The sequence below is a fragment of the Glandiceps talaboti genome, chromosome 6 (assembly GCF_964340395.1).
Source record: "Glandiceps talaboti chromosome 6, keGlaTala1.1, whole genome shotgun sequence".
Lineage (NCBI taxonomy): Eukaryota > Metazoa > Hemichordata > Enteropneusta > Spengelidae > Glandiceps > Glandiceps talaboti.
In genome coordinates, this window is record NC_135554.1 from 24904904 (window position 1) to 24917352 (window position 12449).

Sequence of the window (12449 nt, forward strand, 5' to 3'; positions counted from 1 at the left end):
GAGATATTTACATATTGGTATATTGCTAATTTAGTGTCCGGATGCCTAACTTCTGACATAAAATAATCATTAATTCACAATTTTTGTTCAAATTTAATTGATAAAATAATTTCTGTTGTGTAATTAATAATCTGAATTTTAATTAATACATGTTTAAAACGCCATAATGACAAATGTATTAATAATTAACTATAAATAATTTTTGATTAACTTGAAACGTGTCGCCGATGGTGATCAGCCACTACAAGTGTATATAAAAAGCCAGTGTCCGTTCGAAAACTACATCTCATTTTCTATGAGAAGAGTGCGAGACATGGTCATGGCGTGCCCAACATTTGCTCCAGTCTTTCTGCTTTTTGTGGCAACGGTAAGTCGTTATAGCTTGCTTTCTAGCTGTACTCGTCTAACACTTCTGTCTCTTTTAACCTACTTGGTAGTATATAGTACAAAACTCCATCTACAAAAGAATCGGCTTTTGGGCACAGTGCGTGACTTGTGCGCTTATAATAGGTTCTATGGTAGAACTAGTGGGGTTTCACCTAAGGCCAAACAAAAAACATTGTTTAGTTCTGGTTATGCTGAATTTAAGAATAGGTGGGGGTAGGTAGATTTTTAATTGTTTTTTCTTCATGTGAGTACAAAAGCCTATTAGGGACTTCACACTTCACATAAAGTTATATTCAATACTACAAATATATACATGTACGTCAAATCCATTTTTTGAGTATGTGTGGTCAGAGACTATATAATCGATATCAGACTAGTTTCCACTAACAGACTGGTGCATTGTGTTTATGTACGAGCATGCATTTAGTCATTACTTTATTTCTTGTGGTCTTAAATTTGTTGTCCGGCGAAATAAGCAAACATAAGTCTAGATCTGTAGCAAAGTTTACAGTATAATTACATTTCTCGTCGATGTAACATTCACTTGCAGAATATCTAGAATCGAATCCTACAAGACGTAAATCTCTAATTAACTACTTCGTTCACAAATCTGTTTTAGGTTGCAAAAATCTTCTTTTCTCTCTCAATAAATTCAAGCACCGCTATTTTTAAATTTTCTCCGAGGTAACTCTGATGGCTTAACGTCTGTTGGAAAAACAGCACACATTTATTTTCATTTTGTAAGCATTGGAAAATTATTTGTTAAAATGTGCGCGCAAAGTTGGGGTGTACACGATAGACATTTATAACTCGTTGTCCATTCGTACTTCTAGGTTGCCTTGACCATAGCTGCTGACGGTAAGTAAAGACAATATCCGTTTATATATATATATATGTGTGTGTGTGTGTGTGCGTGCGTGTGTGCGTGTGTGTGTGTGTGTGTGTGTGTGTGTGTGTGCCCGCGCGCGCGCGCGCGTGTGTGTGTGTGTGTGTGTGTGTGTGTGTGGTTATCTATAATCATTTTATTGTTTCGCAGTTTGATAGGGTATCTCAGTTTCTTTGTCAGAGGCAGGAACTATTTATGTACTAAAACGACGATATATATAAATTAATATATCAAGTGTAGAAAAAAATGAATGAAAGTTACCATATGGATAATAAAGGGATCATATTTCTTTTGGATTTTAATTAGTAAAAAAACATTACTGTATCTATTTTGCTACTGAAGAAAATAATGTGAAACAAGATACATCAAGGCTGTGTTTGTAACACAGTAACTTGTAAAACAAAAAGTAAAACGTTTGCTGTGGTAAGTACAGGATAACAGTAAGATGTTTGGAACAAACTTGGTAAACACAAAGTAACTACTTGTAATCACAACTAACAAAGTCTCTATACACAGTAAAATGTTCTCGGTCCAACAAAGTTACTATAAAAGTAGGTGACGTTTCAACAGCTAACAGCAACAGAAGCTGACTGCATGTGACGTGATTACTTGTATTGCCCTGTTCATAGACAAATAATTAAATTTTCTGTACCTACAGCAAATTTTAGTACATATTTATTACTTTTTGCAATTCATGGAGTTACAAACATGGACTTGGTCTATGTTGTTTCACTTCATTTTGTAGAAAAAACTTATTAAAGTTGTGTCACTCATTAGACATCTAGAATAAATATCTTTTTCCCTTTCACATGACCACTTTATCCATTGTTTATCTCAATGTTCATAATTTACAAACTACTATACCGATTATGTCGAATCATTGTCTGCTGTCAAACATGTTTCTGTGTTTCTCACCTGCCTCTTCGAATATAGTTGGAAAACAACCTCGACAACCGAAGCAACCACATATAGTGTTCTTTCTTGCCGATGATTTAGGTAAGGTAGTGTTTTATGTTCATCTATCTTTTGATAAATATCAACTATTTTACTCAAATCCTATCTATATCAATATTACAAAATACATTTCTATCCCAAATATTGCAAGAGGAACGAGCATCTCTTCATCAGTACCAGTAAACAAACACACACACACACACACACACACACACACACACACACACACACATACTAACTAACTAACTAACTAACTAACTAAACTAAACACACACACGTACACACACACACACACACACACACACGCCCACACACACTCACACACACACACACACTCTCTCTCTCTCTCTCTCTCTCTCTCTCTCTCTCTCTCTCTCTCTCTCTCTCTCTCTCTCTCTCTCAAGCACACAATATACTGAAAAAACATTTCGGAATTAGAGAAAATGTAACTATTTTTTCTTCCTCATCTTGTTCTCCATCCAGGTTGGAATGATGTTGGCTACAATAACCCAGATATACTCACACCAAATATGGACAGATTGGCCTCTGAGGGCGTCATTTTTGACCAAGCGTACACCCATCCGACATGTTCTCCGTGAGTGGAAAATATAGGGAAAATTGTAGTCCCGTGTTCAAGCCTCTTCCTCGGCTCCGCCATTAAGCTCCTCCTTTTCCTCGACTCGACTCTTGCCAAGGAAGATTTACTCCCCAGACTGTTCATAACGATAACATTATCTCTTAGCCAAAGATATGATTGTAATTTAAACAATTATTCAACTGTGCATAAATTGTGCAAATGTTGTGTATGTGAGCTCCGCTGAGCTCTCTAAATCTGATGTGTTAGAGTTTATCTTTTCAAACACACATCACATTGTTTCATGAAAAGAATTTTAATATAAATCCTTTCAAAGCTGAGAAACTAAATACAACTATATAATTAAAAAGAACTTATAAGAATTGTTATAACTGCAATTATAATTATAGATAAATAATTATTATAACTGTAATTATACTCATAGTCATAATTAATATCGTATAATTGATCTCCATAGTATATTAATTACATAATATCATAATACTAATTAATACTGCAAACATAATTAAAATTCCAGGAAAATTATTCTCTCCGTATTCTTGAATATTCAGTGTATATTCAAAGTTTACTTTGTTTCTTCTAGGAGTCGTTCAGCTTTTAATACTGGCTATTTTTCTCATCGAACTGGAATGCAGGTAATGTGAATTTTCTGATCATGCCATAAATGCTACCATCATCATCACAGGCCAATGCATAGTTTTCTACTCGCGCAGTTCGCCTCAGACGGTGTTGTCAGGAGAGGTCTTTGATTTTACGCCGATTGAATACAAAATGCCCCCCCCCCCCGTTAACAATTCTCTGTATCTTTGAAAGGGGAACGCTACTCCAAGAATAAAGAACTCTTTGTAAACTTTGAGTTCCAGTGTCATTTAATGATTTTACACAACTAATACATTACACGTGGTTGCCAAGAAAGCCGAATTGAAACTTGTTCCTCATTCATTGTTCATATTCAACTTTCTGATACTTTTTATTAACTTACAGCATCGGGTTCTCCAACAACTGTCTCCCTATGGTTTGTCATTGAATTTCACCCTTTTGCCAGAAGCCCTGAAGGCATTGGGATATTCTACACACATGCTTGGCAAGTACGTCAAAGTGGTTTTATTTCATTCCTTCATTGTTACTATTCACTTGGCTTTCATTATGTAGTCATATTTTCGTCACCTGACCAAACAATGGCAAGCCTAATATCCAGCTTTGGCAGATATGAAAACGAAAACTTAAGTTACGAATGCGAAATTCAGTATACACGTAATTATCATCAATACGATCAAACATGAAAAACTATTTTATTATTAATGCTGTTATGAAGTATATAAGTAAGAAAATGTGAAGTTTGACCTTTTCTTGTAGTGTACTGTAAAATCCAATGAAAGGGTCACTGAAATGTATTTTGTTAGAATTAAATGAATACTGGCAACTTTGTGACATGACTTAAATCCAAAGAGGGACTTCCGTTTTGTTCTATTAATAAGTATACCTTGTTGCAACATGTATAAAGCCTTACCGCCTCAATGCTGTTACTCAAAAGACAAACTTCTACCAGGAAACACATATACGCGTCTTGAAATATTAAGGTTCGGAAATTACTCTATGTTTTGTAGAATGCTTAGATTACTTTTACACAAAAATAAAGTATTGGTGAATCTATGTCTTGTTTATGACATTTATAGATGGCATCAAGGTATGTGTAAAGAAGACTACCTTCCTTTGAAACGAGGATATGATACATTCTATGGTTTCTGGAATAACTACATCGAATACTACACTCACACAAACCAGGATGTCAGAGGTGTTCTACTAGAAGAGTCGGGAGTCGGTATGTACCTTTATTGTCGTGGCTTGTACATTGTTGGATTAGTCTAAGAATTGACCGACCATTTACTGTGTTTGAAAAGTGTCTCATTTTAAAAATAAATCTTGAGGTTTTATGCCTGTAACAATTTTACTAAACTCGTGAAATAAACAGTCCTGGTCTGACACAAGCAATGATTGTTTTTTTTGTGTGTTTTTTTTTGCCATGATTTCAGCACATAATCGTTTCCGGGGATATGATTTTTGGGATAACACCGGGTCGGTGCTTGATAAAAGTACTTATATTAGTGTAAGTATAGATCTCGTTTTTCATCACACAACAGACAAATCGTCAGAATATTCATATTAAATGATCACTGAGCTGCTTTAAATGGTATGAACCATTTAATTTGCGATTTCAATAAAGATGTTTTGCAATTCATTTTCAAAGGCAAAAAAACAACTAGCCACATACAGGGGTTTTAACTTTTTGACATTGCAAGATTTGGACTCACTGCTGAATATGTTCTGCATATGTGACGTCATGTTGTTGCATATCGAGGTGAGACCGAAGATACCCGTCCATGTCCACGTCTCTGAGTACTTCCATGATTTATTAGGCATTGTCAGGCAAAAATCCCAAATGTGATTACAGGTGTAAAGATTACTCACATAACGATATAGAAAGAATGTGATCATTTTTGTTTGATTTTACAGTATCTTCTGAACAATCGTGCCGTGGAACTGATTGAAAAACACAACCAAGAAACACCAATGTTTATGTACTATTCAGCAGCACTGCCACATTTCTTTCTTGAGGTAAGTGTTGTATTTCACCATTCTGAGATGCTGTTGGTTATTTGTATGTTTATTTATATATCGAGGTGTTAGCCAGAGATTTGATTTAACATCTTTAATACAAAACTTCTGAAGTCCTGATCATGAATGGTCTACTTTTAATTGCAATTTTGAAAAAAAGTTGTGTTGTGTTGTGTTGTGTTGTGTTGTGTTGTGTTGTGCTGTGCTGTGCTGTGCTGTGCTGTGTTGTGTTGTGTTGTGTTGTGTTGTGTTGTGCTGTGCTCTTTTCTGATCTACTACTCTATGCAAACAATCCCACGATCTGAGTTCAAGTTCGCCCTGAAAAGGGCCGACGTGTAAAATATTCCGTGTACCTCCTGATCTTCGGAGGAAAGACATGTTGACTGTTTGAAAGCTATAGAATGAATGACAAGTTTGATGAAAGTATGCGTGAATGTGATTCGCACGAAGTTTGACATCAGTGACAGTAGCCTCTTTACCAAGATATTTGACTTTCCAAAATGGCGACCATGAGATCGTAGCGAAACCGCGAGAGAAGTAAATCGTTTTGCCCCGTTTGTTGAAAAAATATTCAATTCATTTTTTTTTCGTCAAAACTTACAAGGGGGCGCCAAGAATTTACAAGAGGGCGCAGCGCCCCTGTTACCTTGTTCAGGGAGAACACTGCCATTGTATTATTTCGCTGTACACTTCCTACTCACTATTAATATTAAGACATCCTATTCATTACCAACCATCAATTCTGATAGAAATGATCTTTGACGATACATAAATAACGAAAAGTATCTTGAATACATAACTATCATTCTTAGTTAAATAATTAATGATGTTCATTTTATTCATTACGAATAGGTACCCAAGGAATATGAAGATCTATATCCTAATATCAAAAATAAAGACAGACGACTGTATAGTGGTGGGTAACATAAAAAATATGCTAATGTTGATCTATCATCCATATATAGTTTTTCTGTGTTGTTTATTTGATTGATTGTTTGTTTGTTTGGGGTTTTGGGCAGGCGTTTTCTTGCTATGATGTCGGTAGATTACCACAGTCCTTAAACAAATTTCCCCAACTATTGACCCAATTTCAATTACATGTATCACTGAATTCCGAGGAAAGAGAGAGTTTATGTGAAGGTGAGTGGAATAGGAAATATGTATATCCACACTAATTATCTAATTGGATTGCACTCAGTAAGTAGCTCTAAGCATTAGAAAGGTTTTCTTAAACAAAGGTTGTCAGTACAATCTCCTACTTTGACTTTCAATGGGTTAGATGAAATCACATATTTGTTAGATGAAAGAATTAATAGCTAACAAACATACTGACAGACACGTATTGTCACCTAACAGGTATGGTTTCCATGATGGATGAAATTATCGGGAATATCACCAACAAACTACAGGAGAAGGGAATGTGGGAGAATACACTATTTGTGTTTATGAGTGACGTGAGTATCTAAAATCGCCATTCGCATTACCTAAGTATTGTCACAATCTATCATCTCATAACGTGATGTCACAATCTAGCATGTGACGTCACTTTTCAATGTCACCACGTATAAGGATAATGGCTGAGAATGTACTCAATCAAGTGACTATAACCTATATGTGTAAAGTCGCATTATATTTTATCTACTGTCCATACTATTTAGTAACTCAATGTTACAACCCTCTTTATCACAACATTTCTAAATATGTGTTTGTCACTAGTACATGTGTCGATATTTTACGTCAAGATTAATAAACAATAAACAGGGTAAATACTATATTGATATACAACGTGGACATATTTTTTCTAACTTATTGTAGAATGGTGGTGCCCCCGAGTGGGGTGGTTCCAGCTATCCCCTACGAGGAGCTAAGGGGACACTTTTTGAAGCTGGCTCTCGAGTTGTGACTTTTGCCAGTGGTGGTACTATGCTAAAGAAGACGGGCTACAGAAACAATAGGTTAGTGAATACTCATTTTTGTCTGTCTGAATTGCACCACCCTGTCTCGACTATGATATGTTAATAAAACTTTTTGGCAGTGCTATCGATGTCAATTATTACTTTTCATAAATGCGTACCTACCTACCCATCTATCTACATACATACATACATACATACATACATACATACATACATACATACATACATACATACATACATACATAAACACACACACACACACACACACACACACACACACGCATGCATGCATGTATGCATGCATACATACATACATACACACACACATACATACATACACACACACACACACACACACATACATACATACATACATACATACATACATACATACATACATACATACATACATACATACATACATAAATTGTCAAGTTCATTAATTAAGTTTATCCATTATTTACAGGTTGATTCATATGACAGATTGGTATCCAACCTTTGTGACTCTAGCCGGTGGTAACCCAGGTACGCAAATTAAACTTCGGATCAAATCGGCGACTTTCGGAAAACACGTGATACTATTAACTACGAGCAAAAGTACACAGTAATATTATATACATTTGCCATTGCATTGGTTACAAATAAATGGAGTTGGTGACATTTTATCCGTAAATCGATGCTGTCCACTTTGACTCCCTACCACTACGTATACGAAAATGCCTGTTTGGAATGACAAGAATAACGTTGAAAAAGTACATTCAAATTATTTGTATTGGAAAGGATGAAAACTTTTCATGAATTGTAGCTTCAAAAATACCCCAGTTTTACATGTATGTATTGTACTTTTAGATTCAAATATGGATGGAATGAACGTGTGGAATGCGATTTCCGAAGGTTTTCGATCACCAAGAAATGAAATCGTCTACAACATAGACGATATTATGCCTGAGAAGGGCGCCGCCATCAGGTGAGTGGAACGTATATATCCATTCTGAAGTCAGAAGAGGGGTATAACATAATAGAAAAAGTTTGCTACAGTATGGCCTAGTAGGGAAAGTTGTTAAAAGTCAATGAATATTGCCTACAACCAAAACATATTGCTTGATATCAAAATTAGCCTATTTTAGAATCTAATATGGCCGCCGAATATTATGTGTATATGCGTGGATGTATCGCTAATACAACAGTTTTCCTTGGTAATATAAAAGATATATCTTCTTCAAAACCAGACACCTAAATGTATTTATTTATTTCAAAATGAACTGGAATCTTCATTTCAAATTTTGGAAGGATGTTTTTACAGAACTTTCCAGGGAAATGTGTTCCTCTGTAATGTTTCCGAACCACTGTCTCAATATTTATGTAAACATGTTTCGTATATTCTGGTTGCAGAGTTGGTGACTGGAAGCTAATACAGGGCAATCATCAGATGTTTTATCCTGTTATTTATGACCATGGTAAGTGTACCAAAGAGTAACTACTCTTCTTACATGACCATTTTCATTATAATCCCGTCATTTTCAGATTCATATTGATTTCTATGTTGTGGGATTGGCAGATTTGAAAACAATTCATTTTCAAGAAAATGGTCTCCAAGGCACATGCCAAATTCATAGAGAGTGTATCCAAAGATAATAACCATTTTAGTTACCATGGTTACAGCTTTAGATAGCCCAGCCTGTCTTCGTACTAATGTTCTTGTTACTTGTAGATTCATGGTACAAACCTGCCACCGAGGAAGGCGAGACCCTCGTTTCGCCAGCATTTATATCAACGGGTGAGCCAGATCAAGTGTTTCCACCAAGACCTGATGTCTTGTATTTGTTTAATCTGAAGGGTAGGTTGACTTTTATCTCTGGACCTCTTACTTGCATGGGTGCATTGTAATACTTAAGTATGACCGTGTCACACAGACAGACACATTGTGTCTGTCTGTCTTTTTATGTCTCTCCATCTCTGTCTGTCTATGACTGTCTTTATCTGTCTCTATTTGTCTCTCTCATTTTTAAACGATGTTCTGTCTTCTCAGATGATCCCACGGAGCGTAACGATTTGGCCGCTGAAGAGCCCGGGAAAGTGGCCGAACTGCTCGAACGACTTGAATACCAGCGCTCGAAGTTGGTACCAGCCCTTAACCCTCCTCCTAACATGGCGGCAGACCCTGCCCAGTCTGATGGTGTTTGGAGATCCGGGTGGTGCTAGATTTAATCACAATTAATATTACGGGCTTTGCATTTCATTCCGGAGGTCTCACTGGGAAAACTGTGTTCTGCACTGAAACGGAGCTGTATATGAAAGATCACTGAATGAATGAATGAATGAATGGAAGAAGGGTTTCTATTATTAATCTGGCATCCGATATGCTTCATCTTTTGATTTAAGCATCCTTCATCATCATTTGAAAGTTTTTGCGACTACAAATATTGATGTTTTTTATGGTCTTTCACACCATTTTCTCTGTTTTAACATAGAATGCACCTTAAGCTTGGAATTAAACTCTTTAAACTTGACTTTGTTCAGAAAGCTTATTCTTATGATTATATATATCCGGTGAAAATGTTAAGATTGTCTAGAATGAAATGTCAGAGAGAGAGAGAGAGAGAGAGAGAGAGAGAGAGAGAGAGAGAGAGAGAGAGAGAGAGAGAGAGAGAGAGAGAGAGAGAGAGAGAGAGAGAGAGAGAGAGAGAGAGAGAGAGAGAGAGAGAGAGAGAGAGAGAGAGAGAGAGAGAGAGAGAGAGAGAGAGAGAGAGAGAGAGCATATACATTCCCATTCGCATGGCTGTCACCCACCTCATCGCTGAATATAGTTAATGTTATTGCGGCGAAGCTGCGAGAAAATTTTTATATTTTACTCGGTAAACGACTACTCCTGAGGTTTAATTTGGTTCAAACCATGAAAAAAAGACCATCCGAATTGTCATTCCCCCCCCCCGCCGTACATTCTAACCCCAGTCTAAACTTAATATACGTACGCACGTTTCGCATGTCACGTAAACATTGTCATTTTATATAACGTTGGTATAGTGTCATTTATACTATTGCAGATAGTAGTATCAAAAGTCACTTTGCTGTGTTGTTAGAGAACTTAGGTGTTCATACCTACTGTATTGGCTGCCAGTGTCAATCATGTATGTCACGTGACTTACACATGACTGGCGTCCTCAACGATTAAGAAGGACGACGATACAAAAAGCTACAACGACATCATCACAACAACAAGCAGCTTACAATACAAGTACGTCTTCTTAGACCCTCCTTGTCTTGACTACAACCACCTACGACACTCATAGCCGTATCTTTATACCTACATTTGAACGAAGATATTATGCTAACCATGCTAACAGCAATTGCCTTAGGTAAGACTACTTTAATTGAGGTAAAAACTGGCGCTGTGAGCGATTTGCGCGTCCGAGCAGGCGTTATTTTGTTCCCGTAGTCATGACTGTGACGGGCGTAAAGTCCCGACGAAAGTTTATTTGACTTTGAATTTTAGTGAGTTTTTTCTCCTACAGCTTTTCGCGTCTATCGACGTCGAAGATGGGTTAGCTATTTAGTTTTACGGGCACTGTTTAGATTTGTGGTTGAGTATAACACTCCCACTGGTTGTGAAAACCGCAAAGTGTTCACTGAAAAATTCTGTAATTTTGGTATCTTGGTAACTTGATAAACGACCGAACATTACCGTAATTTCGTGCCAATTGTAATATTAGTGTTAGCCCAAAGAATTTCTATTGAATTTCAATAAACTCCCCACTTATTTCGAACCGAAATCCCCGTCCAAACTGGTAGGTTTTGAAAACAAATTTCACAGACTTTACTGAGCAGGTGTCTCAGCCCATCTTTAAATTTCCCGCCCTTGTGGCGTGAACAAAAGGCCAGGTCACTGCAGGGTTGAGTGCTGACGTTGTCGATCCTTGCTCCCTACTCCAGCTCACACAATTCACCCTGTCACCTGTTTAATTCAATTTGAAACTTTATTTATTGGTATTATCTGCAGTTACAGCAAATTTCAAGTAGCTTTGACTGTGCTAAAACATATTCAGAAGCTTTCCAAATTTGTTCTGTGCAAAACATTCTTTGAATAAATTAGCACTGCGCTGAATAAATTATATTCAGTCCCTAGTTGTAGCTTCCAATAGCAGTTTTCCTCACCCGCTTGCCTCAAATTCTTTATTATCCCCAGTTTAATTGTTAAAATAATTTGCCCGTGTTTATTTACATTTTGAAACCAAATTACAGGTAAATAAAAGTATTTCAATCTTTTAAAAAAAAAAGAATTTAGTAAATTTATTTAATTCTCCCCCCCCCCACCACCACCACAGTCACCCCTGAGAGTAGGTGCATTTAATTTTCACTATACTCTCAGTCAAAACAAATTATTACACTATTTCATTAAAGTTTTCAAAAAATTGTTACAGTGTGATAGTAAGCCACCTTCCCTGTCATTGACCCCATTATTCAGTGCCAGTGGAATTTTATCTAAGCTTGTTCCTGGCTATGTTAGCTTATTACTAGTTAAGTTAGCTCTTTACTACTTAGATAGCTTTTTACTTCTTAGTGAGCTTATTACATGTACTAGTTAAGAACAAGCATTCACCCTTCAGTCCATGCAGGATTAATTAACAATGTGGTGTAGTGGTCCTCTGTATTTCAGTTCGATCTATTACCTGCCCCTACATCTGACCAATTCTCATTGACAAGTAATGTTCAGATGTAGGGGTAAACATGTAACACAGTCAAAAGCTGAAAGTAATATAGTAGTTGAACAAATAGCCACCTACTACCTAGCTTGAAGTAATTAGAGAGACTGATCAATCTTTTTTTCATGTGGTAGGCTGTCTGAAGATTTTGTTCACTTGACTGCAAAAGACCAACTTGCATAATAGCTTATCTACTATTGATGTTAGCAGGTCATCCTGTCACAAAGAGTTATTTTCAGGCAGCTATATGTATGTCTGATCGTCATGATACAATTACACAGGCAGGCAACACAGAACAACAACTGCCTGTAAGCTTTGAGAAATGTCTGACCCAAATCACTCCAAACTGCATTTTATTCTTCATCAAGAAACATTTTTTGAAGGATTTAGGAATG

At 36.5% G+C, this 12449-nt stretch overlaps 1 protein-coding gene across 1 annotated transcript; it reads left to right on the top strand.

The window, feature by feature from the left end:
* Positions 1-313: 313 nt before the first annotated feature.
* Positions 314-9556, top strand: LOC144437009 (arylsulfatase B-like). Its single transcript, XM_078125876.1, has 17 exons — positions 314-367; positions 1221-1245; positions 2207-2269; positions 2711-2822; positions 3406-3457; positions 3807-3910; positions 4499-4644; positions 4856-4929; positions 5337-5438; positions 6291-6354; positions 6795-6892; positions 7254-7393; positions 7821-7879; positions 8204-8321; positions 8747-8811; positions 9066-9191; positions 9384-9556. The coding sequence occupies exons 1-17, from the start codon at positions 314-316 to the stop codon at positions 9554-9556; spliced, it is 1575 nt and encodes a 524-aa protein (XP_077982002.1).
* The last annotated feature ends 2893 nt before the right edge of the window (positions 9557-12449 follow it).